General features: G+C 37.3%; 2 protein-coding genes across 2 annotated transcripts in view; one reads left to right on the top strand and one right to left on the bottom strand.

The window, feature by feature from the left end:
* DHX32 (DEAH-box helicase 32 (putative)) lies at nucleotides 1-23,940 on the top strand. The gene is made up of 11 exons (XM_013185838.3): nucleotides 1-713; nucleotides 3,385-3,578; nucleotides 4,928-5,300; nucleotides 7,799-8,044; nucleotides 10,153-10,252; nucleotides 10,351-10,509; nucleotides 19,386-19,577; nucleotides 20,396-20,545; nucleotides 21,616-21,806; nucleotides 22,677-22,858; nucleotides 23,748-23,940. Exons 1-11 carry the CDS (start codon nucleotides 444-446, stop codon nucleotides 23,938-23,940), a joined length of 2,250 nt encoding a protein of 749 aa, XP_013041292.3. The 5' UTR covers nucleotides 1-443.
* Nucleotides 22,223-25,881, bottom strand: part of BCCIP (BRCA2 and CDKN1A interacting protein) — a 12,062-nt gene continuing 8,403 nt past the window's right edge. The window contains exon 7 of the mRNA XM_048075292.2: nucleotides 22,223-24,570. Within this exon, the coding sequence (XP_047931249.1) occupies nucleotides 24,400-24,570 (171 nt within the window). The 3' untranslated portion in view covers nucleotides 22,223-24,399. The remainder of the gene's footprint in view (nucleotides 24,571-25,881) is intronic.

The raw sequence follows: 25,881 nt of genomic DNA on the forward strand, positions 1-25,881 counted from the left end.
GGAGCCACAGAGGTCAGGCTCAGCGCGCTCCGTCCCAGTTATTCTCCAGCCCAGCCAAGCAGCAGCAGGCAAGAGCACCAGCAAACACGCTGGCTGTTACTTCTGGTCTGTTTTTTTTTTTTTTTTTAAGTGCAAAAACTGCTACTGCGAGACGTCTTTTGGTGCAGTCACCAGTATTTTGAAACTTGGGCCAATTTTAAGATATATATGTTTTGAGGCTTTTTTGTGTTATTAAGTGACTTGGAGTGGGACGATCTGAGAACAAAGCAGGCAGCTGGACCCCGCGACTGAACTTCAGCCCAACTTTTCAGCCGAAATACTAATCCTGAAGCAAGCAGGAATGGATTTCCTCGGGCTTACAGGGCCTGCGTGACCTATCAGTACAAAGGGCTCCCTCCGTCATCCTTAATGTGCTTTTGCTGAGTGTATTATATGTAAGAAAAATGGAGTTTTTAATATTTTCTCCAGAGATGCACTGCTTTTCAGAACTGCTTGACTGCAGTGATGGCGATGAAGAGGAAATACTAGAATTTGGAGAAGATTTACAGCTTAATCCTTTTGATGGCTTGCCTTACTCTTCCCGTTATTATAAGCTTATGAAAGAAAGACAGGAACTTCCAGTATGGAAAGTGAAATATACTTTCATGGAAAGTTTGCTTCATAATCAAATTGTGATTGTGTCAGGAGATGCTAAGACTGGCAAGAGCTCACAGGTGAGTATTAGAAAATACTTTGTTGAGCTTTTCTTATTTTTGGAACACTTACTATTGTACGCTTCTCAGAGATACTATTCATATTTTGCTACTTGCACAATTTTTGAAAATAGAAAAAAAAAAAAAAGTGTTCAATTTGCTATTCACTTATACTAGATGCACCAGTATCCAGATTTATGTTATCCTGGTGTCTGGTTTTGGTTAGTAGTGGGCTGTTGCTACACTGAGTGCTGTGTGGCATGGTAATATAAAATATAACAGCATCCAGTTCTGAAGAGTTCAGCTGCAGTGCAGGCACACAGCTGTACTGGTGTCTAGCAATCCTGTGTGTAAAAACAGATGTGCAGCCATCTATTGTAATCCGAGGTGTTAAGGCCAGAGAGAGTAAAGTACTAAAGGTGACAGAAAAATCAGTCAAATATAGATGTAAAGCATATATAAAAATACATATTTGAATAAGTTTCTGCAAATACTTACAGGCAATTGACACTTTATGTTTCTCCATAAAAGCCATTTTACATAGTTGATGGTGTCTTTTAGGCTTCGGGGTAAGTTGTGTACTGAAGAATAATAATTTTCAGCCTGTGATTGTCTACTACAGTGTCATAAAACAACTAACAACAACCTCAAGCTACAACTTTTTACATTCTAAATACTAAATTTTAAAATTTCAAACCCTTTCTAAACACTGGCTGAGGAACATGTACATTAACTACTGTAGTTTAAAATTCAGAACCAAATGTATAAAGAGAGAAAAAAATACTGTATATATTCTTGTATCTATCAGTACATGTACTGTAAATTTTTGTTTTGTTTGTGTATGATAACATCACATCTCAACTTGAAAACCTATCAACTATATAATTTCAAATCTGTTACAGAACATATCAAATACAATCCTTCCTTACTGATGTTACAGGTGCATTTTCACTGTCTTCAGAGAGGCCAAGGCTAAGTCTAAAATAGTCTAGGACTTATTTCAAGTTGCTTTAGTATTTTGTCAGTAAATCATTCCTTTGGCATTTTGCTGGCTGCTATTTTGCTCAGCTGGAAAATTTTGTCATCTCCTCCCTTGTATTGACTAAACTTGTCATTTCTTCCTCTTTTTGTCCATCATCACATTGAACGTCAAGTGGAAATGGTAAACTCTGCAGTACCTCTGTTGGATTCAGCTCATATCCGTACTTGGAAAGCATGGTTTTGTTCTGATTAATGTTATATCAGGAAAGAAATACAGTGGATTTGCAGACAGTTCATAAGAGAAGGTGGAGAAGTTCTCAGGGAATGAAGGACTGAAATCAGTAGGGCTGTTTCTCAGGGAGAAGCCATAGCCCTTCTCTCACTCCAGCTAAGAGCAAATGGTTTTTCAAGAACACACGATTTACAGAATTAATGGGAAATGCATCACTAAAGCCAAGATCTCAGTTGATTCCAAACATATACATATCCAATAGGACTATTAAATTCTACCGTTATAATAATGTATATAACAACCTAAGTCTGTTACTCCAATAAGCAGAGAATTGTCAAGCAAATATTATCAGCCACAATATGAGTGTTTATGGCTGGGAATTAGGAGGAAACTTTCCTGCATGTAAAGCTATAGGATAGTTTACTGTTGCAGGGCTTCTCATACCTGTCAGAGACTGATGCTGGACACTGCTAGAGATCACATATGGAACTAGAAACATTATCCTTCAATTGAGAATTCCCATGTTTCCATTAAAAATGCACACAGCGCCTGAGGCCTGGAATATTTCTTGGAGTGGAAAGTCTTCACCCCCTGTAATTGACTGTGATTTATATAAAACAAATTTTGTATAATAATAAACTGCTTATTGACAACCTTCAGCTCTTTCAATTGTCCTAAAACAGGTTTAACGAGATGTAATACATTACTGGCTTTTTAACCATTTTTATAAACAGAAATAACTACACAGAAATAAATTTTATGTGGCTGATGTTGTCACACCTAGTTTACATATGTTAAGTAAAGCAAGGGATTTGAAACCTAATACTTTCACTGAAATAATATTTACAATGAAATTGTACATTCTTATAGCAATAACACATGATTTAGTATTTTCCAGTATTGATTTTCTACTGTAAATATATAAGCTAGAGAGCTGCTGCATAACTTTCTGGAACAGTTCAGCTTCAGATACCTTGTTTGCAAAGTAATTAATCTGCAGTTGCATTTATTTATTTATTCAGGTATTTATCAGTTTGAAATCCTCTTCCTCCTGGGACACATTTCTCACGCCAAGCACCTGAATACAGCACCGCAGGGGCAGGGTTAGCACTAAGCCAGCTAGAAGCCTCAGTCAGCAGATGCTCACGGTGACACTGCCCGTACTGCCTGCTCCCAGATGCAATATATTCTCCCCTCAGCAATGTGTTCAAACTAATCCAAGTCCAGTTGAGAAACTCCCAGACAGACCTTTCAGCTCATGTCACCCCAACTCTCGACCGTTTAAGGGTGTCAGACTCTTGACATTTAGCTGGTGGATAATTTCTGTGCCAGGAGAAGCTCGTCTGCCCTTAGTCGGGCAGAGAGCAAGCGCCGGGTGCTCGGGTCGATTCGGTTCTTCCACAGCCTTCTCCTTTTGCATTACAGCCTTTGTTAAACGTGTTAAGCCCTGAAGATGCCCGTTTTCTTGTTTACACGTAGATCCCCCAGTGGTGTGCCGAGTACTGCCTGTCCTCTGGCTACCGGCACGGCGTGGTGGCGTGCACCCAGGTGCACAAGCAGACGGCCGTCTGGCTGGCCCTGCGCGCAGCCGACGAGATGGACGTCAGCCTCGGCCATGAAGTGGGGTACTTCGTCCCGTTTGAATGCTGCTGTACAACAGAAACCATCCTGAGGTTCGTGTGTTTAGTGTTTCAGCCCTTCAGCCTAGTGCGTGCCTTACGGTTCTTTGCGAGGATGCTGCAAAGGCTCGCAGTGGGCGGCTGCCCAGTCCTTTGTAAAGTTGCTTCTAATATTTTAAAGTATAACTACTGGAGATTTTGCGATTAGCCAATAAACTGTAGAAGGCCTGAAAGAGGTATTCTGTATTTAATTGCAGTAGAGATTTAAATGGGGTAATGCTAGCATCTGCGCAAAAGTTCTTTAACCGTCTCGGTACACTCTGTATCCTTCTACTGTTTCTTACTCTGTGTTCCAGGAGTGTTTGTAGCCATAAGAGAAAGCAAAGCCAGAATATAAAAGCAATTAAAATGCTGTCTAGTTGAAAAAAAAATTTTAAAAAATCATGTCTAGAAAAGGGTGTATTCAGTAATGAGAAAAGCACTAAGGAAGATTTTTAAGGAATAAGAAATGTACATAATATGTCAGATATAGATAAATAAAAGCAGCCACACAAGGGTCCAGATTTTGAGCCACTCTGAAAGCTAGATTTGTTTTATCAGGTTACTTAATATAGCATATTAACATATATATGACTATAAAATTTGAGCCTTTTTCCCAGCAACATGAGCTCCCCCTGATTTCCAGTGCAGGCGAGGTACTCACCACTTCTGAAAACCAAGTTCCACTGCTCTTCCTTTTATGTGTCTTTTCTTTTTCATGGAGAGCTGCGTACCCCTCACCCAGCAGCATGCCTTCCTGCAGCTGCACCTGATGTGAAAGGGAGACGAGTCCTATCCTTCCACATGTTGAAACCTGGTTCAAGAAAATTCAAAGTCCTACTGAGCAACACAGCGAAAAACAATATCCTTTGTAAAAATTTTGAGTAGCAGGAATAATAGGAAAAAAAGTGGAGAAAGCCTTACAGTATGAATTAATCTCTCGTCTTGGTTCTGGCAGTACATCAAGTGTGTGTGTACACCTTCATTTCCTTATCTGAAAACATTAGTTCATAGCTTAAGGATTAGTTATGGCATGCAATATGCTGAGATAGTTTGGAAGATGAAAAGCAATATAAGTGATGATTTTAGGGCAGAATTATTTCTTCTTTTGCCTAGAGCATCTTTTCAACTATAGTGCCATTTAGCATCATTGACTTTCATTGAGTTTTTAGCCACTTAAAAAGGATTTAAAGAGGAAGATGAGACTGTGATACTGTCTACAAAATAGGCAGTATTCATTCTTATCAAATCTGTCTTAGTAGAACAGAAAGAACAAAGCTGTCCCCAGACCTTTAATTAATTTCTTAGAGTCAAACCTGAATATTCCAAGAAACTTTGTGCAGTTTTCTGTTTGCATGGTGCAGATACTGTACAGATGATATGCTGCAAAGGGAAATGATGTCTGCTCCTCTTCTGAACTCCTATGGAGTCATCATCCTGGATGACGTGCATGAGAGAACTGTTCCAACTGATGTGTTACTTGGCATTCTCAAAGATGTCTTGATATCAAGACCAGAGCTGAGGCTGGTAATACTCACTGCACCTCACATGTCCATCAAACTGCAGAATTACTGCGGCAGCGTCCCCTTCATAAGAGTGGAAAGCAAACACCACGCAGAGGTCGTATATTCCTGCAGCATTCAGGAAAACCATTTTCTGTCTGCACTGAGACTGCTCTTTGAGATACACCACTCAAAAGAGAAGGGTGACATTGTGATCTTCCTGGCATGTGAACAAGTAAGTTATTAACTCATTCTAGGATTTCTGATTTTAACCAAGAAAAATTTACATCTGTGTTTTTATATGACCTATAAATATCTTGTTGCCAGAATTTAAGACACTGGACATTGCTAACAGCTTCATTCCAGGTTGGTTTTTTTTTTTTTTTTCTGCAAAAGTGTTTTTGTATGCATAATGCTTCATTATCTGCCCAAGGAAGTGGTAGAGTCCCCATCCCTGGAGGTATTTAAGAGACATGTGGCTGTGGTGCTTAGGGACATGGTTTAGTGGTGGACTTGGTAGGGTTAGGTGGTGGTTGGACATGATGATCTTATGGGTCTTAACTCAAATGACCCTATGAATCTATTATTATGTGTATAACGTAAACTAAGAATCTATCAATTTTTTGTAGGTTTGAAGAAAAGCCATCCTCTTCCTGTGTGATGCAAAAAATAGCAAATGTGGCATACAGGGACAGGAGTCACAGATGTAGGGAGTTAATGCATTGCAACCCATTCTGGCATTGGGCTTATCATACTTTATTTTATCCCTTTTTGGCAGGAATGGACACATCCAATTCGCATAAACATCCTACTTCACATGAATGTTTTTACCCTAAACCTGCCTACAAGGTCTTTCCATTTGCATTCTCCTTTACAGTTGCAAATTTCCCAACCATTTGTGTACACAACAGCAGCAGGTAAATGCCACTCCAGAGGTGCTACAGATAATTCAGGAATCCATATGGATATAGCTGTTCTAAACAGTGACATCTCTGAATCCCTAAAGTGACGCTCTAAATTCATTGCTGTCAGGATTGCATAATTAGGTCCTTCTCAAAAAAAAAAAAAAATCACAAAATTTTATACGCGTCAAACCAATGTGCCTATCACTTATATTCAAATAAACATTTTAAAATTTGGAATTATTTTAAATTATTATTATTTTTAATTTCCTGATAGTGGTCTCCATCCTTCCACTTTGTGAAATTAAATCTGCTTTAGAACAACAAATTAACTTTCATAGCTCCAGATTTGTGAGATAATGACTTTTCACAGGCAAAGATAAATTACTTTGAACTACCCAAGGGTTTTTGGTTTTGTATTTTTCTTTTGATTGTACTGCTATTCATTGTAAAAAAAAGGGGGATGGATATGTAACATTTTTAATGATGCTAGTAATCAGTTATAAGCTTCTTAGACACAAATTTTGCAAACATTAATGAATTCCCTGTATCAGTTCCTAAGATTACAATACATAATGTTAGAGAGAAAACACAGTCTTTCCATTTGGAAGTACTAGGAAGAAAGTTTTATTTCTGCTAAAAACAATTCTGACAGGCAAGCCCCACACAATACTAAAATAATAATTAATTTATTGCTGAGAAGAGATTACTTAGTTTTCTCTCTCATGATGAACAAAACTCATATGAATCGCTACCCCACAGTTCACACCCCACGTGATCTTGCTTAACTGTGATTTAAAGTTTCAGCTTGCTAATGGCTCACTGTTCCTTAGCACTCAACTTTTTTCTTTCTACTGAACAAAAATGTGAATAAACCAAGAGCATTAACATTTTTGGTGTTGTCTTAGTGCCAGCCTTGCTATTAGATGTCATTACCATATTTTTGTAAGATTTCTTATGGAATATTGTAATTGTAACTACTATGGATGTGGTGTCACTCTCAAAGAGGAGCTCAATGTGCTTTTTCAATTTTGAAAATTTTTACTAATAAATTAAAAAAAAAATCCGTTTCAAACTGAGTGAGTCTATGCCTATTAAAAGTCATGCATATGGTAAATTATTCTATTAAAAAAAAAAGACAAAACCAAAACAAAAAAAAAACTTTTAAAATTTGTTTTTGACCTCTGAATTTGTAACTGTTTTTAAAGGTGGTGTTCCATTAATGTACCTTAGGGGCATTTTATTTACTTTATTAGTCTTCACAAAATTTATTATTAACTAAGAAAACACTATAAAAACTTATATAAGTTTTATATAATAAGCCTCACCAATGGCTCACCTGAGTATCTGTTACAGCATTCCCAGGCCTGCACACATGACAAATTTGCAGCAAAATAACCATTTTTCAGAACTAAATCACAGATGTGGATGCATCCTACATGTCCTATATACATAAAGGTTAGAGGCCATTTCATAATTTCTCATTCTTGATGTTCCTGTACTATATTTATGCACATCTGCCTTCCCCTGGAGGTTGGTTTGGATAAGATTAAAGCTGGAGAGAACTGTTAAGGAAATTGCACAGGAGAAAAAGACATTTCAAAAAACAGCCCAGATTTTCCATGGTCTACATTTAGTGGAGATGTTTGCTGAATTCTCATACATACTTCTGTTCCATTCTGGTTTTGTCTTGTAATGATCATTCATGTAAGATTTAAATGTTGTTATAGTTTGATATATAGATAAACTTCATTTTAGAAAAAAATGTTTTAAATATTGATATTTGTTTTTCACATTCATCATAAAAAAATAATCTTTCTCCTGATTACAGGAAATTGAAAAAGCCTACCAAATTATCAGACAGGAACAGTCTAATTTAAATCCCGACCTTGGAGAACTCATCCCAGTTCCTTTATATCCCACAAAAAGAGACTTAATCCCCAAACCAAATCAAGACAAGCAGAAATGCTACAAAAAATACAGAAGAAAAGTGCTGCTCACCACAAGCTTTGGAGAATCTTTGATTTGGATTAAAAATGTAACCTTTGTCATTGATGTTGGTGTTGAAAGAAGAAAGGTTAGTAAAGTTAACCAAAATCAGGATGCCAAAAATGAACAATGCATAGAATTTTTTTCAGAGCGCAGGAAAAGGAAAGGTATAATTGGTGCAAGTGATTTCTAGAAATATATATATATATATTTCCATTCTTTCATAAATTAGATTGTATAACATTTTTAACATTTCAGTTACCAAAAGGTAAATAACTTCCAAAGACATTGGTATGTCTTCAGTTTCTTAAATACAGAGCAAAATACAATTAGTTCTTGGCTACCTGCTGGCAGTTTACCTGGTTTAGTAGATTAACCTCATTCCTTATTTCCTTAATTCCTGTGTAAGCAGCGTAGTGCCACAAATTAAGTAACAAAGAAGAGGGGCTCAGACAGGAAACCACTTCTTTTTGAAGTTGCTTCTGCCCCGTCTGCATATGTACTTCCATCCAAGTAGCTCAAAACATTGCAATTTATTTAATTAAGACCTTTTACAGTTCATTCTATGTCCTCAGTTCTTGTTTTCCATCCCATCCTGGGAAGAACTACTGCAGCAGCAAAACTAGATCTTGTTTCATTTATAAAAAAGAAGGATGTGAAGTCCTAACAAATGAGTGACAATGTAGGAACAAGTCACTGCATGAGCTGGAAAGCTGCACTACTACAGGCTTTATAACCGCCCTACATTTTCTGCTAGACAAAATAAATTTTCCAGTAACAGGCAAAAGGAAAAATATCAGAGGTTCTGTACATAATCTGCTATTGAATCACCCAAATTGAAATTAAGTGTTCCTAAACTTTTCAAACAGGGATGACTAATGCTGATTAGCCTGGAGGGTTAGTTCAGGCAAAGGGTTGGGAACTAACACTACCTCTCATTTTCATTACAAAAAGAAAAAAAAGAAAAAGTGTCTAACACTGGCATTTTTAAGGGTTCTCATTTTGGGGTTATAAACTAACTCAGCCTCAAATCAAGGAAAAAAAAAAATGGTTATACTTCTGTGTGGGAGGAACAAAAGTCTAAATACAGTTTTCAATTAGACCATGCATAACCCAGTTATTTCTGAACTACAGTTGTTGTTTCAGGTGGATGACTGAAATGAATTTCACTTCCATTTTCAGTTGGATGGAGATGAATCTCAATTCCACTTTAATTTGAAGCCTAAAGTAGAAGTCAGTGCTTCCAGATTTCTGTGAATCACAAATATGAAGTGATGGGAACAAATCAGTTTCATCACAGTCCTGATGGCTGTCAAATCACCTTTATCAATTACACAGTTTCTACCCTTTAATTCGATTACTTTGTCATAACAGCTGAAGCTCAGTCCTCTAGTATTCATTCCTCAGCAAATCAAATTTACATTCAATCCATATGGCTGGAAGTCAGTTCAATCTAGGCAAACGTTTGTGCAGAAGGAAATCCCACATAAGTCTTGCAGTTGGGATATATAATGAATTTACCCAGTGGAAAATAAATTTGTCCATTGTACTGAAGCACATTTTATCTTTTGATTGAAATCTTGCTTAAAGTAGACAAGGTTGAATCAGATGACTTGACTAGAAAAATGCCTTACCCAGCTCTTGCCGTATTGTACAGAAACTTATGGACATCACCTGGTGGTTGGAAAAGTGAGTAAATCAGCTCCTTATTCTAATCAAAATAAACGTAAAATTAAGAAAAAAATAAATAAAATGGGACCTTGCACATCCACATTACAGTCCTTGTGTCCTGTACTGACCTGACAGATTTCAGTATTAAGACAAAAATCTGGAGCTACGGAACAGAACATTAACAGGCAGTGCTGGGATTCTTTCTTTGGAAGAAATAAACTTTTTTGATGCTTTTCTTGGTGATACAATAGATACATTTTTTTGTGCTTTAGTATGTTACGTTTCTTCAGAAAAAGACATCCATCTTAGAGAATACTTACAGAGCTATTGCAAAACTTAAGCATCTGTCAATTTATCAAAGTGTTGACTGTTCTCATTTCCTAGCTGGTGAAATATACGTTATAAAAAGAAATGAAACTGTTATTACACACTGTATTCAATAACCTAGACAAAAATGCAGTACAGACCAATACTTCTGTAGTCTTCACTTACTTATCTGATGCTTAATATCTCTTTCATTTAAAGGTGTACAATCCCAGAATCAGAGCAGACTCTGTTATAATGCAGCCAATCAGCAAAAGCCAAGAAGAGATGCATAAACAAATTCTGGGCATGTCTTCATCAGGTAGAATTATTAGCTCAAAATGCAAACCCATCAGTGTAATTATTAATAGGATCAATGTGACAATGCAAACAAAGTAATTTTCCTGAAAACTCTTCCAGGAAAACTCTTCTGCTTGTATCCTGAAGAATTTACACACAAAGAAATGAAACCAGATTTACCAGCCAAAATACAGGAATCAAACCTGACTAGCATGGTTCTCTTCCTGAAGAGGATGGATATAGCAGGCTTAGGACACTGCGACTTCTTAAGTAGGCCAGGTAATGATGATGCACCATTTTTCCATATAGTTTATATTACTTTTGTGGTTATTTAAAGAATAATTTTGCCCTGTTATTCACAGTACTGTTTTTATTGAAGTACTTGTAATATAATTGCCACTGCTTTTACCACTTACCTACTAGAACAACAGTTCATAGTGCAATAGTTGCACTTAGAAAAAGGGTACCCACTATGAACCATTTGCTCTGAAAAAGACCATCAAGTATCTGAACGGAATTGGAATTAAAAAAAAAAAATCAATATTCCAGACATCTTCTCATCTAGGTTTCATATTATTTTCCTGGAGCCCACAAAGAAAATTTGTGTCCCATTGTACAAGGCATCGTACAGATACCTAACAAAATATATTCTTTTAATCAAAAGTTTACAACCCAAATAAACTACTCTTGTTACCTTGGGGATACATTTATAGGAATTCAGCTATCTTCTTATCCTCGAGCATCTCCAATCTGAAATTTACCATAAGCTGTTGCTTAAGGACAATATTATTTATAAAATAAACCCAAATAAACTTGATATTAGGCAGGAAATATGCTGAATTTTCAGTTAAGAGTGCAAAGAAAGTGGTTGCTTTATATTACTATTATTATTTTTTGTTTTACTGACTTCATATTTGGGGGCTTTTTCTACAGAAGGAAATTCTCCTCTGTTCTGACCTACCACAAAATCTGAGTACCACAGCAAATGCTGTTGATTTGAAGCTAATTACAGTGAGGGAAATACCACTGATATAATTGCTTTGGAGATCATGTGATGTGTTGCTAGTTTCATTTATGATAATTTTCCAGTGCAAATAGGAAGACCTTTCATATTGTCCTCCCCTTCCCTCTACACATGCATGGAATTAGAACAAACACTTGTCCTTCACATCTTGTGCACCTTAATTAATCAGTCACAAAGTTTAATTCCCACTGTTGGGTGTTGTGCTACATTCCAAGTGGAATTTTAAGTGGAATTTATTCTGCTTTTCCCTCGTCTATCTGCTTTGCAAAAGCATACCTAACAGAACTGTGAAAAAACATCGCCCTCCTGAGCAGTAACTAGTTGAAGATTGATGAGAATCAGCAAGTATTTTGGCCTTGTGAGTGTCACCTCCTGTGCTGGATCCAGGAAACCTTCATGGAAAATGGTTATGGAACAGAGTTGGTTTCCACTAAAGTTTAGAAAGTGTTTTACTAAAAAATAAAATAGAAATAAAAATCTAAAATATATTATTGCCTTTACTTCATATGAAGAAAGCTGTTCTTGAACTGCAGAAAGAATTAGTTATGTTACACTAGGAAACGCATTCAGCATTTTTGGATTTAAAAGCACAATGGAGACAGAGTTGGTATTCAGTAAGAATGAAATGCTAGAGGCATTTAAGGATTTCACAGATGTACGAATTCTAAGTTTTGTCTGTATTTTGAGATAATGCAGCTGAAGAAAGGATCTTGCTGATGTGTACAAAATCGTAAAGGCATTTGATGAATGCATCAGCTTTACTTGGATGGGCATTAAATATGAAAAAGTTTTTGCTAACTAGATGAAAAGTGTGAGTTCAAGGTATTGAGAAATTTGAGGAATTACTGAAACAGCGTGAGGAATGTTAGATACATTGCTTGACCAAAAAAAAAATCCCACAAACACTGTAGGGGGTTAACTGAAATGGGATGAGAAAGTCTGCAGAAGTTCCTGGTCTTCCTGTCTCATGGCCCCACAAAATCAAACATTTGAAACACTGCTTTAATTGTGTAATAAAACTCTTCCCGGTTTATCCTAGGATAGACCACACAATGACTTTATTTGCCTTGGGGCTTTCTGCTTCTTAGTGGGCAAACAACCTCTTTCCTACTAAAACTTGGGCTGTATTCCTACTGCAGCTCTCCAAAGATGTCTGTAGAAGCCACCCTGTCAGAATACAGACAGTTTCACATACCTGGTGCTAAACAGGTTTGTCTGAAAGAAACAGGACTACTGATGTAAGGATATTTGTAAGGGGATTTAGTTATCTCACTGCACCGGCCAACGAACTCAAAACATGTCAAGCTTTCAAGCACTGAAGACCTCCTTTTGGGCCCTGCACCCTCCCAAGAGCTTTGGGTCAATGATCTGTACCTGTGGAAGCCCGAGTTCCCTCATCTGTGCTCAGAGCCCTAACCTGCACGCTTGGTGCCGCGGTGGCTATAGCAGCACAACAGCACCCAGCTGAGCCAGGGACTGATTAAAGCCACACCCTGAAGTTAAACTGGTCCCAGTTAAATTACAGCCATGCAGCTTTTTCATCGGTAGTCATAAGGTCAAGTAGTTTTTAGACCTTTGTGGATTGCAAATTGCAGGGGAGTGTTGCAGACGAGGTGAAGAAAACAGCTTCCAGAGATGGAAAGCATCCTCTCCTGTGCAAGAGATCTGAGCTTCCCAAGAAAGCTTTGTTATTTTTGCAGCAGCTCAAGTTTAGTTGCATAAGTCTTCTGAAACCTGAAGAAGATGAGGAGGGGTCTCCAAGATGGTATGCAAGCATAGAGTGGAGAAGATAAGCAACAAAGCTCCCAAAATGAGAGCCGTTTTGCCCACCCTCAGCCAAGCAGGGTACAAGATCAACTGGAAAACAAAACAAAACAAAAAGACACTGCAATATTTCAGTATGCTCTCATTTGACTTTGCCAAATCAATTGCTGTTCAGAGGATATAGGTGCTAAAACCAGAAATAGCCTATTTTTCCCCCGCATAGTTTGTCCTGAGATTGACTACTTAATGGCTCTTCACCTCCTTGATTTCCCGTTGAGCAGAGGGAGCAAATGTGTTGCAGCTCCCCTGTCATGCTCACTCCCAGAAACAACGTGCCACAGGATTGCCCATGCACCATTTCTGTTCAGCTAACATTTTCAAGTTTTCTTTGCAATGGAAGAAGGAGAAGGGTTATGTTTGTTTATTTATTTATTTTTTATTTATTTATTTATTTTTTAATCAAAGGTGAATTTCTCCTAAAGAAAATGACTTCACCGAAGTGTCAGAGAAATGTATGGGCATGATCTGGCAAACAGAAAACAAATTAAATGTACACATAAATTCATTTATAAGGAAAAAATGCAAGATGCATAATATGGAAAGAATTTCTTCCAGTTGTATGAAGTACTTCTTCACAGCCCATTCCCTGCACACAGATTAGTGAACATATAGTAGATAAGCAAAGAAACAGAAATTACCTCAGTAAAATATTTTATTTCTGTTCTACAACATAATGCACAAGGTTTTCTTTTTCTGCTGCTCTTCCAGAAAAAAAATAAAAGCCTGGATTAACTCTGACTCATTACTGCATTATGAGAGCAACAAACATGTCAGGCTTACAGCTGCTGCATTTAATTCATGCTATAATCAAGATGAGCAAATGCAGCAGACTTGTTACCCTTTTTAGAATTCATGAGCCATATGAAAATGTATTTGGCACTGCAGTTCTGAAGTGCATTATTTGAATTCCTGTGCCACTATAATAGCGATGTCCTTACATGTTTATCAGTTAATCAGCTAGATCTTTATTGTGTTATATAATGGGAGAAAAGAACTCTTTTCACATAGATTGCCGCAACATTATGCATCACTGGAAAATCCTTATTTAAACTATGCAAATCGGTATAAAGACTAAGCCATGTAAAATTTCTGTAAGAAATCAAGGTGAAAGCAGTTTGCAGATTCTGCATTTGTGCAGAATTATCATAAGCAATTTTCAGATTAAAATATTTGTCGATGGCCATGGATCCCATGACATTTGAGACCTATGCTATTGTAACTCCACTGAGCAGGTATTTCTAGAATATCCATAGTAACAGGAGTTGTATAAATGTGTATCATTTCAAATCGTTTCAGAGAAAATTTGTTTGTGTGTTCTTTCATTAGAAACAGAGTGTGTCAAAGACAGAAGCCACGCGAGGTCTGCTCAACAGAGAGCACTTCATGGCAGATTTGTTACTCGAAGCTCAGTTGTCGATTCTTTTATGTTTTAATTTCGGAACTTGATTGATTAAATAGTATTACATATCGCATAATGGAAAGCTTTCTGATAGCGTAGATATGGCCACACACTTTGCATTCTGTACTGCAGCCTGGGCACCCAACAACGGAGCACATAGCACGCTGCATGCAGCCACCTGCTTCGAACAGGGAGCTGCTACCACTGCCCCACAGGGGGTACCCCAAAACGGGGAGGGGTGGCCCAGTACTGTTAAAGCTAGACTAAGCTCATGTCATTCAGTAAAAAGTAACAAAATAAACCATATTAATTATTAAATATTATTAATATTAAATATTTTTTCACACTTACAGGACTTTAAATTATACTCTGTGGATGACTGCTTGTTGCACAGTCATCTACATGCCTTGAGGATGACACAAAGCAGAAAGAAACCTGACTTCCTTCACAGTCACTGTTAGCCCTGCAGCGTGGCTGTAACTCAGGGCATTTATGTCAGGAAAACACAGGTCAGCCCCCATATCCTGGCTGTCCCCTCTGGCAGAACAGCACAGTAGGGTCCATTACCAGCCAGCTCGGAGGCGTGAAGCAGCAGCATAAGCAGGAATAGAAAGGCTACAAAGTATGAGTTTGGCAAAGGAATTTTAATGATCAATTAAAACTATAATTTCAAAATAATAGCGATAGAATTGGTAGCATCAGAGCGTAACAGACTCATACAAAAAATAGAGCCTCGGAAGTTACAGGGAAAAAAAAGAGATTCAAGATGAAATCTGCACACAGAAGCTTGTCCTAAGAAACAAATACCAAGAAAAAATCTTTGCATAATTCAAAGAAAACCTGGCACTAGATTTCTCCATATCTTCAGTTCGTTATCCAAAGAGTAATGTTAAAACAAACAAACAAACAAAAACAGAAAACGCCATTCCCCAGAGCTGGTCTCCCTGCAGTAATTACTCTGGCAGCTCTTCATGCTGTTAAACCTAATAGAAAGTGGAAAAACTTGTGGTTTGCCAGGCAGCGAATCAGCTCTTTAAAGACAATGTCCCTTCACCTGACATCTGTTTCAGCTCCAACTTTCTAAGAGCTACCCTGACGTCCACTTCAGCTCTAACTTTCCTACAGTTATTTCTGTGGAAAGGGAAGATCTATCAAGAAATTGGTATTTTAGGCACTCAAAACTTTCACCGAGTAGGAGATGAGAACACAGGGCCTGTCAAGTTAGATCCTCCAGATAAGCATGATATGCCAGTTCAATGGACTATTAATAATCATGAACTGTACCTTTCATTCCTGTCTCTAATACTCATTCTTTGTAGAACTTTGGGCAAATCACTAAATCATTTGCTTCCTTATGCAACGAGAGTAACACTTTCATATTTATTTTATCACCCAGTAAGGGCTTCAATTTCTGGCGTGTAGGATGTGATACAGAAAAGATTAAAGGTGCAGCTACCTTTAGAAACAGCTTACTCTGTTCGTGTCAAAGCTGCAAAAAGCTGTGAAACTAAGAATGTCATTTTAAGCTAGCTTGAAACCCTCAATAAACAATTTCAATGCTAACAACGACATTTAGCTACACATTTGCTTTACAAAGCCCACGTGTGACCATCACCAGTAGGATGTGTAATTAATAAAAGTGGTCCAGCTTCCCTGAGACAAGTCCAGAGCAATCCAGCCATAAGTAGCCAAAGAACACAGGCAAGGGAAAGAAAATATCGGAGAAGGAAATAACTTTCAAACTTCCAGGGATGTGACAGCTTCTTGTTGAAAGTACAGGATGTGTCTTGAGAGCTTCTTTTTGACTTTGCTCCTGTGAAAGCAGCAGCTGAGTCACCAAGCCTCGCGGTTTGCCTCCATGGCAGCAGCGGCCCTAAAAATAATGATGCTTGCATCATTATAAGACAATGCAGGTCGTTCTTTAAAGAAAAGCTTTCCATATTTAAGCATTTATACTAATTTTATTTATCATGATATACATTAAATGACATTACTACATATAATAACATTGTATTAATATAAGAATAATATCTAAAAGAACCCTTAAATGAGCATTTGCTGCCTTTACAATGGCTTTTTATTGACTGAGTTTGTGCCTCAAAATGCAGACTAATATATGAAATCCCTATTCCAATTTTCATTTTCTTACTATTCCTTCACCTGCTTAATCTACTTTTACCATCTTGTCTTTTCTAACACTATACAACTTTAGGAGTCAACTTTTTTTTTTTTTTTAATGTAACACTGATAGCAAAATTGGGAAGTAATTTGTGCTTATAAATCTCGAAGCAACTAACTCTAGTGCATAAAAATGCAAATTACTGATGCTATCAGGGAATTGAAATTGACTGCCATATAACCATATATTTTGTAACTTATGGCACAAACTACTTTGTTGATTTCTGGAAATTAGTTTTCCTTGATTTCCTAGTAATTACTATATGTCTGAATGACGACTCTAATTCCCCTGTATTTTCAGTCACTGATAACTCTTTCCTATCAGTGACTCTCATTCTTCATCAGATGTTACTTTTCATTTCCTTAAATATCTTAAGTATTTTCTATTCAGATGCTTCAGCTTTTGCAAGGGCTCACCTCTTACTCCATTGTACCTTGTATGTCTGATAATAAATGTTCTCTCTAGGCAGAAACCCATGTGAACTCTAATATTAAATTAAACAGGTTAAAACTGAAGAGTTTTGACTGAAATTTATAGAATCCTGAGAGAATTTCTCTGAAAATGAATAGTAACTGTTTTAAGATTAAATCATAACAATAACAGATTTACACTCTGGAGAAGTTCTGCAAAAGCAGAAAAAATGTAAAGGGAATTAATAAAGTATTTTCTTCTTCCTACATTATTAACTGAAAAGAGTTAAAAACAACAGGTGTTTGCTTGCTTTTCATTTCACTTTTTTCTTTAATTCATTATACCCAATTAATTACAGAGCAGAGTGATGACAATAAACAAACAGTTTGTTGCCAATTAAGAAAAAAACCAAAGTCAAGACTTTGCTGCAGGAAGGCCAGGCACCTGGAGGTTGGTGTTATGGCTAAAGGTGACCTACCAAATCCTTACTGGCTGTCTTTGCTTTTAATCTTCACGATGCAGAAGAAAGCAAGAAATGATTTCTAGTCATCTATTAACAAACATACAACTCTAAACACACAGCCTGCTTGTGTACATTTTTTTTTAACTTAGAGATTTTGGGGCAATTATATGCAAACTGACAGCAGCCCACAGAGATCTGAAAAAATTGACAGTGCAGTCATCAGTTTTCCAGTGCATGCTTGGCTGGGGAAGGGGCAAGTCCTGCTGTAATACAATTTTTGCCATAAACTTCAGAGGGACTGGGGTTTGTTATCCGCAACACAGAGGGAAAATATCAAAGAGCTCTTAAACTGGAGTAGGGGGAAAGCAGTCAATAATAGTACAGGGGCCAAGATATACAGAAAAAGATTCTGCCTTCCACAGCTTCAGATGCAGAAAAGCAAGATAAAATAGTGGAAAAAAGTAAAGGAGAAATTCAGCAGGATACTTGATGAAAAACAGAACCTTTGTCAAGCCCCTTTGCTATTTATTCCCATGCAGCTGAGAGGTTCAGAAGAGCTACTGCAAATACCATCTTTTTGTCTCTCGAGAAGTAACCGATGAGATGTAATGATAACTGATGAAAAGGGGATATTTTGTCTGTGCATATAAGCCATTTTCTGCATCTTCAAATCTTGTGGGTTGTTGTTTTCGTTCACCCCCTTCCGTCTGAGGAATGCACACCTATGACTTGCAGAGGTACTCTCATCCTCACAGAATAAGCTTAATAAGCCACTGAACAAAACTGATTAAATTGTGTCCATACTCCAGCAGTCTTCAGAAAAAAGAGCACTTCAGCCTGAAAGCTCGGTGTTCAATGTATGCAGAAGCAAAACTCCCCGCTGAACACTCCTGGCAGACCTCCACTTGCCTTCCTCTGACTTCGAAGATATGAAAACCATCACTTTGGTCCTTGTTCTCCTGCTGTCACTGTTCAGACTTGCACCTTAAATATTCAGCTCTAGCTCATGATCTCCCTCATGTTTGCCTCTGTTTGAGTCCATCTCATACACGTGCTCCCTTCTCACCCTATGCGGCCCGAATTCACCCATTTATTTGCTACATTTTTCTCTTTTTCTCCCCCAAGTAGTCTCTCAGCCTACCTAATTATTTTCCTATACTCACTCATCATTTTTTCTGCCTCGCTGCTCTCGCTTCTCATACAGGTTATAAGGAAGTTATAACCTACAGTAAGGCAAAATTGAACATTTCATTTCGTGTGAACAGTGAGAAAGTACAGCCATTTGCTAGGGAGACATTTTCTTTTACTATGTTCCCATTATTCTTCTGGCATCGTGAGAAATTCCGTAAAGAGAAAAAAAAAATAAAAGCAAATACTCCATATACCTGCAGGATTGGTAAGACATGTACAACTCCTGTAAATGCTTGTCTTCTCCCCTGACCCTGGTTTCATGGTTATCCTTCTTAGAGCTGTTGTTACTTGACCACCAACCACTAAAGAGTATACACACAAAAGAAATAAGTATTCTTTGAGTAATTTCTGTTATTTTTAATACTGTAGTCAGCATTGTCTTGACTTTTAACAAAAACTGTTCTTATAGAATAAGGATCAATGGTTATTTTCAGCCTTACAGTTGTTACCCCTTATTTTCCTCCTTAAATTTCCTCCTGAATGTTCTCAGCCTTCAGTTCATCTCATTTACTACTACTGCTTCTTACTCATCGTCAAATAATGGAAGCTGACTTCTATCATTTTCACATAGAAAACATACAACAGAAGTATTGCAATGAGAATTCAGACATTCATTTACATGCAGCCATTCTCAGGAATTTGAAGTATTTTTCCTTTTTGTTAGCTCCTGAAAGCCTGATGCAGGCTTTGGAAGATCTCGATTACCTAGCGGCACTGGATAACGACGGAAACCTTTCCGAATTTGGAATCATTATGTCAGAATTTCCCCTGGATCCACAACTGTCAAAGTCGATTCTGGCTTCCTGTGAATTCGAGTGCGTTGATGAAATGCTCACCATTGCAGCCATGGTAACAGGTACTCCTAATTCGGGTCTTACTGCATGGCTTGGGCCACCTGCCAAAAACACGTCGACTTTTTCAAAGTCTGTTCACGGGGGCAATCCAAAGGCAAACTTGTATTGTTCACATCCTGCTTTTTCAAGTAAATGAGTGTCTTTGGCTGCTTAAGTCCTGATTTTGAGCATGCAACGAAAGACAAGTACCAAATTTGTAAGTAGCACTCCAATTCTGTGTTTCAGATGCCCCGTTAGCTTCCAGCCTTTTGTCAGAGCATGCACAGAACATTCCTTCCAAATGCACCTTCTTATCTCATTACATTCATGCACATTCATTACAGAGTGGAGAAGTAAATTAGGGGAAATTTCTAATTATAGACAATATTGAACTGTTGACCTACAAATAATTACTTTGTGATCTTGTTTCTCCACTTCCAATATAATAATTTATGAAATGAACGTAACTTAAAGTGCTCGTCCCATCCTGTCCTGGTGGATCACTCTGCTCCTACGTAGCATTGTGACACAAACCAGCTGGCCCCGAGCACTGCGCTTGTGAAGTCTGTAGCCAGAACATTTAGATTACAGGAGGTCGTTAACAGGAGGACTTTTTTCATGGATGTGACACAAACTTAGCCCTTTTGCAAGAGCCGCTGTTGAAATCTTAATAGACTCAGTTCTTCAGCAGCAACCCAACATTGAAGATTACAGGAAACTGAGAAAAATAAAAACAAAGCAGAAATACAGGTGGAGTTATTGACTAGAGTGCCTGGTTTGTGCATGTATCTAAGCATCTTAATAACTATCAGCTTGATTTTATTTTTGTTTTTTTCCTAAGCTCCTAATTGCTTCTTACACACGCCTCCTGAAACAGAAGAGATTGCTCTTACTTGCTGGAGAAAATTCTCACACCCTGCAGGAGATCACTTCACTCTTATCAATGTCTTCAATGCCTTCAGGGAAGCGGCTGCAAACTCCACAAGCCAATGTAAGTGTACCCATGTCAGACCAAATAAAGCCTTTTTTTTTTTTTTTTTTTTTAAGGAACAGTCATTGTTGGTATTAGGTTCATAAACCCTTTTTGAATTTTTTCTAGAATTGCTAATTTGCAGGGAGAGGAGAAACCTAAGATGGCAGCCTTTGCTAACAAACTTTTGTCTATTAACTAATTAGAAGTGACCTAGGACAGCACAACTCACCCAACAATAGCACTCACCCAACATTAGCACTTTTACAATCGTCATTTGAAGTGACATTGTAGAAAAACAGAAAGATGCTTCCTGCTATAAGAGCACAAAACCCAGGTTTCAGATGTGAAATGACACGAACCCAGCTGAGGAGGGACTTGATTTCCCAGCAGCCCAGCAATTGCTAAGGTGGTTGTCAGAGTAAAAGGAAGGTTTAAGGGAAGAAATTGGAAGTTGTAACTTTCACGACATTTACGGGAAGCCAAATGAAAGCCAGGGAACCATACAGCAGACAAAAGGACTTTCAGGGACTCTTCAGGTGAAAGAAGCTTCTCTGCTGACAGGAGACATGCCAGAACAGCAGTTCCACTTTCTAATACAGGACAGCAGGATGTCCTAACGCAGGATTGTTTCACGTTCAGTAATGCTGAACGTTGGAAAGGTCCAAGAGAAACTGTCCTTTAACAGCGCACGATATCACCAGCTCCACAAACATGATTTCACTTCTGGGTCCCAGCCTGAATCCAGAAAGTCAGGAAATAGAGTTGCCAGTCATTCTATTTGAAGCTATTACCTTTTACGTACCAAGTAAGGGACGTCTAATATTTTGATTAAAAAATAGCTAAAATTTGATAAAATTACGTGAAGATATCAAGTATTGCCCACTCGCTTTACAGACAAGATCAGTGAGCCTAAGCTGTCCATATGGCTCTTGATAGCAGAATTTCGGACAGCTCTGACACAGCTACTTGCTCTAAATTGTGTTTAATCTATTGTACCAGTCAGAGCATTTTACAGAGCAGTATCTCTGCAAATAGTACCTATCAGTAAGACTGTGCTTTAAGCCAAAATACTGTTTTTCCCTCCACAGACTACAGTAATGAAAAATGGTGTCGTGATTATTTTCTAAGCTGTTCTGCACTGAGGATGGCAGAAATTATCAGAGCCGAACTAGTAGAGATTATGAAGCGTATTGAACTTCCCATTTCAGAACCGGACTTTGGATCACAAGAAAATACACTAAACATTAAGAAAGCTCTCTTATCTGGTTACTTTATGCATGTAAGGAAAAATACCGTGGTTTTATCTTACTGTGTTGTTAACTTACGTAGAATTCTTTCAGAGAAATTCAGTTAGGTAATGAAATCTTTTGATCATCAGAAAGGGTAAAAGCCCCTTTTCCTACACCGTATCAGACAAACACTTTAGCTGATTCCAATCTTCTCCCTGGTGTTCAGCTATCACAGCATGAAGTCCACATACTTCGCTGCAAAAAGAACGCTGTCAACATGCCTTTCACTCAAAAGAACTTTTTCACCTCAAAAAGCTCTAACTTGTAATGTTTTCTCAGATATTATTTCCTTTTTGAAGATGTTTTTTTGTGGAAATACACTGAAATACACTTGTCGAATGTTTAGGTATACATAATAAACAGCTTTCTTCATCTCAAGCAAATGAGGTAACTCTAATTGTGCACATAAATAAGATTAATGCTTTATTTCCACTTGACAGCATGCTTTCCTGTACATCACTGTGCTCTACCCAAAAATACAAGAATGATTCCTCCAGATAAGTTATTACTTCAAGTGCCCCACACACATTGTTTTTTAAAGTCTTCCAATTTTTTAAGAATACATCTGTTTGTGCATAGACCCTTCAAAGCCCACCACCCAGTTCATACATTTACTGTATAAGCCTGTCCGTATTTGTTGCAGATGGTTTCCTTTCAAATCAACATTCTCCTTAACAGTAAACCCCATTTCACAGTATTCAGTCCCTAGCTTTCCCCCAGAAATTTGGGAATAGGTTTATGTTCTCCCCATGCAAATATCTGGAAACAATTTTAATGTCTGGATTGAATATAATAGGGAAACACTGATCTATGCGTCTTGTACATTCAATTAAGTAATGGATAACTCTTTGCTTTTTTAGATTGCTCGTGACGTAGATGGCTCAGGTAACTACTTAATGTTAGCACACAGGCAAGTAGCCCAGCTTCATCCTTTCTCATCATATTACAACACCAGAAGAATTCCTGAGTGGGTTTTGTTCCATGAGTTCAGTATATCAGAAGACAATTTCATCAGAGTCGTCTCTGAGATATCCCCTGATCTGTAAGTTAACAATGGTGACACCACTTCTTCACTCGGGTCTCTACCACAAAAAAACAAAACTTAAGTCATAAACAGGGTCAGGATGTACATGTATATTGAGAGCAATGCTTGCAGAACAAATCAACTAGTGTCTTTTCCTTTTTTGTTTTCATAAAAGTAGCTATCTTCTAGTTCAGCTGAGAAATCCTTTGTCTCATAACTGATTCAGGCACTGAGTGAGCCTCAGTGTCTGCCACTGTAACTGTTATCAATTCATCCACTGAAAAAACACCTTACAAGATGCAAAAGCTCTTACAAGGTAATATATATGGAAAAAAAAATCAAGGAAAAGTTGACACTGTGTACTTATAGATTAATCTAGCAGGAAAATTATTTGTTTCCTGAAAAGCTATTTTCCAGCAAATCTTTTTCTTGACATGTTTTATGTACCCAGCCAACTAAATCATTCCATACCAACTGTTTATGAATTCAAGAAAAGACTACAGCCTCTTCTCTGCAAAACGCTCTTTGTACTGGAGAATAAGCATTTCACTGTCCTCTCTTTTATTTCCAGTGGTTGTAAGAAAGTCTTCTCCTACTCTTATTGAACAAAAAGTATGTTCAAAATCCTGAGAAATTACTATTTAATGCAATCTGCAGTACTGAGAACTGAACCACAATGAACCAAAATCACCTGATGCATAGGCAGAGGATATTAAGTCCAGCAAGCCTACTGAAAGCACAAATCACTACTACATCTTGCAGACAGCTTTGTTTTTGAGTTTAAATACCAGTTTTGTAGCTGTATGCATCAGCGTATTGATAGTCTCTTGTATAAGTCTGAAAATAGCTATCCAAACACTTCAAAATTCAATTAAATAATACTAGTTTTGTCTTATTTCTTCAACAGGTTCGTGAAGCTGACACCTCAGTACTATTTTAGCAATCTTCCTCCTAGTGAAAGTAAGGATATTCTGCAGGAAGCGATCAATCACTTGTCACCTGTTTCAGCCATGAAGGAGGAACAGAAAACGAACAATGACAACAAAGAAAATGAAAAATATCACCAAGCTCCCACGGAACAAAGATGCATTATTCAATGATTTTAGACTATCATATATTAGATCAATATAAATAAAACAGTATATGTACTATACATCTCCATCTTAACTCATGTAGTTATTTTGAACTTCTAGCATAAATGTATTTACCAGAAGAAAACATATAGAAGCACTTTTGTTAACAAAAGGAGTTGCACACATTGTTTTGTTCCATCGTAATATATGACTTAGATCTGGTTAAAAACATTTTGAGAAGTTCTTCAGGTTTTTTTTTGTAACACTGGACTTTTATTGACTGCTTAATGATGATACCAAAGTATAGTAAGATACAATATTGTGAAATATTAATTTGATGGGTATTTTTAGTTGTACCAACTACTTGTCTTTTAAGTGTAGAGAGGAAGCATTTCAGTAGTACAAAACCGTTAACTCCATAGTAATCTTCTGAAAAACATAAAGTTTTGCATGTCTGATTTATAAAAAAAAACTTTATAGGAAAGTTCATGGAGAGAGATAGTCTTTGAGTTTATCCATAATTGCACTAATTCCATCAGCTGGAACTACCATAACAGTCCGCAAAGGTTTCATCGGTACATCATCAAAGGACCATCTGCCGCCCAAACAGGTGTCACTTTCCTCTTGCACAGAATAGTTGAACTTCAGAAGAGCTTTCTAAGCAACAGAAATAAATGCATTAGGATTAAGTGTTTTGATTAGCCTGAAGATAATACATCACCTAAACAAAGTAAAATTAATGATCCTATCATGCACATGCTTGTTAAGAAGAAAAAGTTATTTTCTTCCCTGTTGAAAGTCCACCAACACAACCTACAACAGAATCCACTATTAAGTGCATTAAACTATTTGCTTTTCACCTTATTTTACAACTCATATTAAACTCTAAAATGACTGCCATCATTACATTTTGGTAGCATCAGAATAAAAAACAAAAAGGAAAAACTAACACCCCTTCATTTGCTTACTGTGACTCATTTTACATGGTTTTAAAACAGCATCTCCTTTCATATTATTGCATCAAGAAATGTGGACCCTTAGAAGCCATTGTGCCTAATATTAGATGCAATAGACATGGTCAACAATATTATTGGTTAATAATACTAGACCTTCAACCCTGGAACAAGAGCAAACCACTAGCTGTGTAATCTTGAGAATTAGCAGATCAGCCAAAACCCAGAGGAGAGGAACAGTAAGAGACTGCAGGCAGAATGGAGCCCACATGAAAGGGGATTGTTTGGGGCAGGCAACATGTGGAAGGCCTGATGGACAGGAAAAAATTTACTTAACAAGCATTTCTAGTAGTCACATGAGCCAGTTTATGAAGTATGAACTGAACTCCTAAGGAGAAAAACTAATCTAACATCTACCCTTGCAGGGAAAGTTAAGTTCCAGTCTCCCTGTAGTTTGGCTATTTACTAACTGTACCTCAAGGCTGTAAATTCAATTTGGGAAGACTGGAAGAACCATCAAATTAATTGAGTGGCTTTGCTAAAGAACAAACGATTTGAGCAATTGTTTTAATCTAAACTTTTAATCAACTCCAAGTCTGTTTGTAATACAGTTTTTCTTCTGCTCCCTCAATAACATTTTAAGGACCAGAATAAAGCACAGCCAAGGAACTGACAAGTGCAAGAAGGCATCTCTCTGTTTTATTCAGCTCTAAGTATCTGCCTCACTGCATTTAATACCATTTTATGGAAATCTAATTAACGTTGTGTGACTGGGGAGGATATACACTCCAACACTAATTTATTCAGCACATATATATTCTTAAGTTCAGAGACTAATCTTGAAGGATTAGGAAGGAATTCTAGTATTAGAAGGATTCTAGTATACTTCAGAATGTGTTAAATTATTTTGTTAAAAATGCTAGAAAGACTTACAAAGAAAAGTAAGTTCAGTTTGAGTCTACCCACTTGAGTTGAAAATTATTACAATTTAGATAAAAACGTACAATTAGTCTTT

The sequence above is a fragment of the Anser cygnoides genome, chromosome 7 (assembly GCF_040182565.1).
Source record: "Anser cygnoides isolate HZ-2024a breed goose chromosome 7, Taihu_goose_T2T_genome, whole genome shotgun sequence".
NCBI lineage: Eukaryota > Metazoa > Chordata > Aves > Anseriformes > Anatidae > Anser > Anser cygnoides.

Excerpts from the sequence above, each read along its gene's own strand:
- DHX32 (XM_013185838.3), top strand. The coding sequence starts at position 444 with ATGGAGTTTTTAATATTTTCTCCAGAGATGCACTGCTTTTCAGAACTG. Across the intron at positions 714-3,384 it reads AGACTGGCAAGAGCTCACAG|ATCCCCCAGTGGTGTGCCGA; the intron begins GTGAGTATTAGA and ends GTTTACACGTAG. Across the intron at positions 5,301-7,798 it reads TCTTCCTGGCATGTGAACAA|GAAATTGAAAAAGCCTACCA; the intron begins GTAAGTTATTAA and ends TCCTGATTACAG.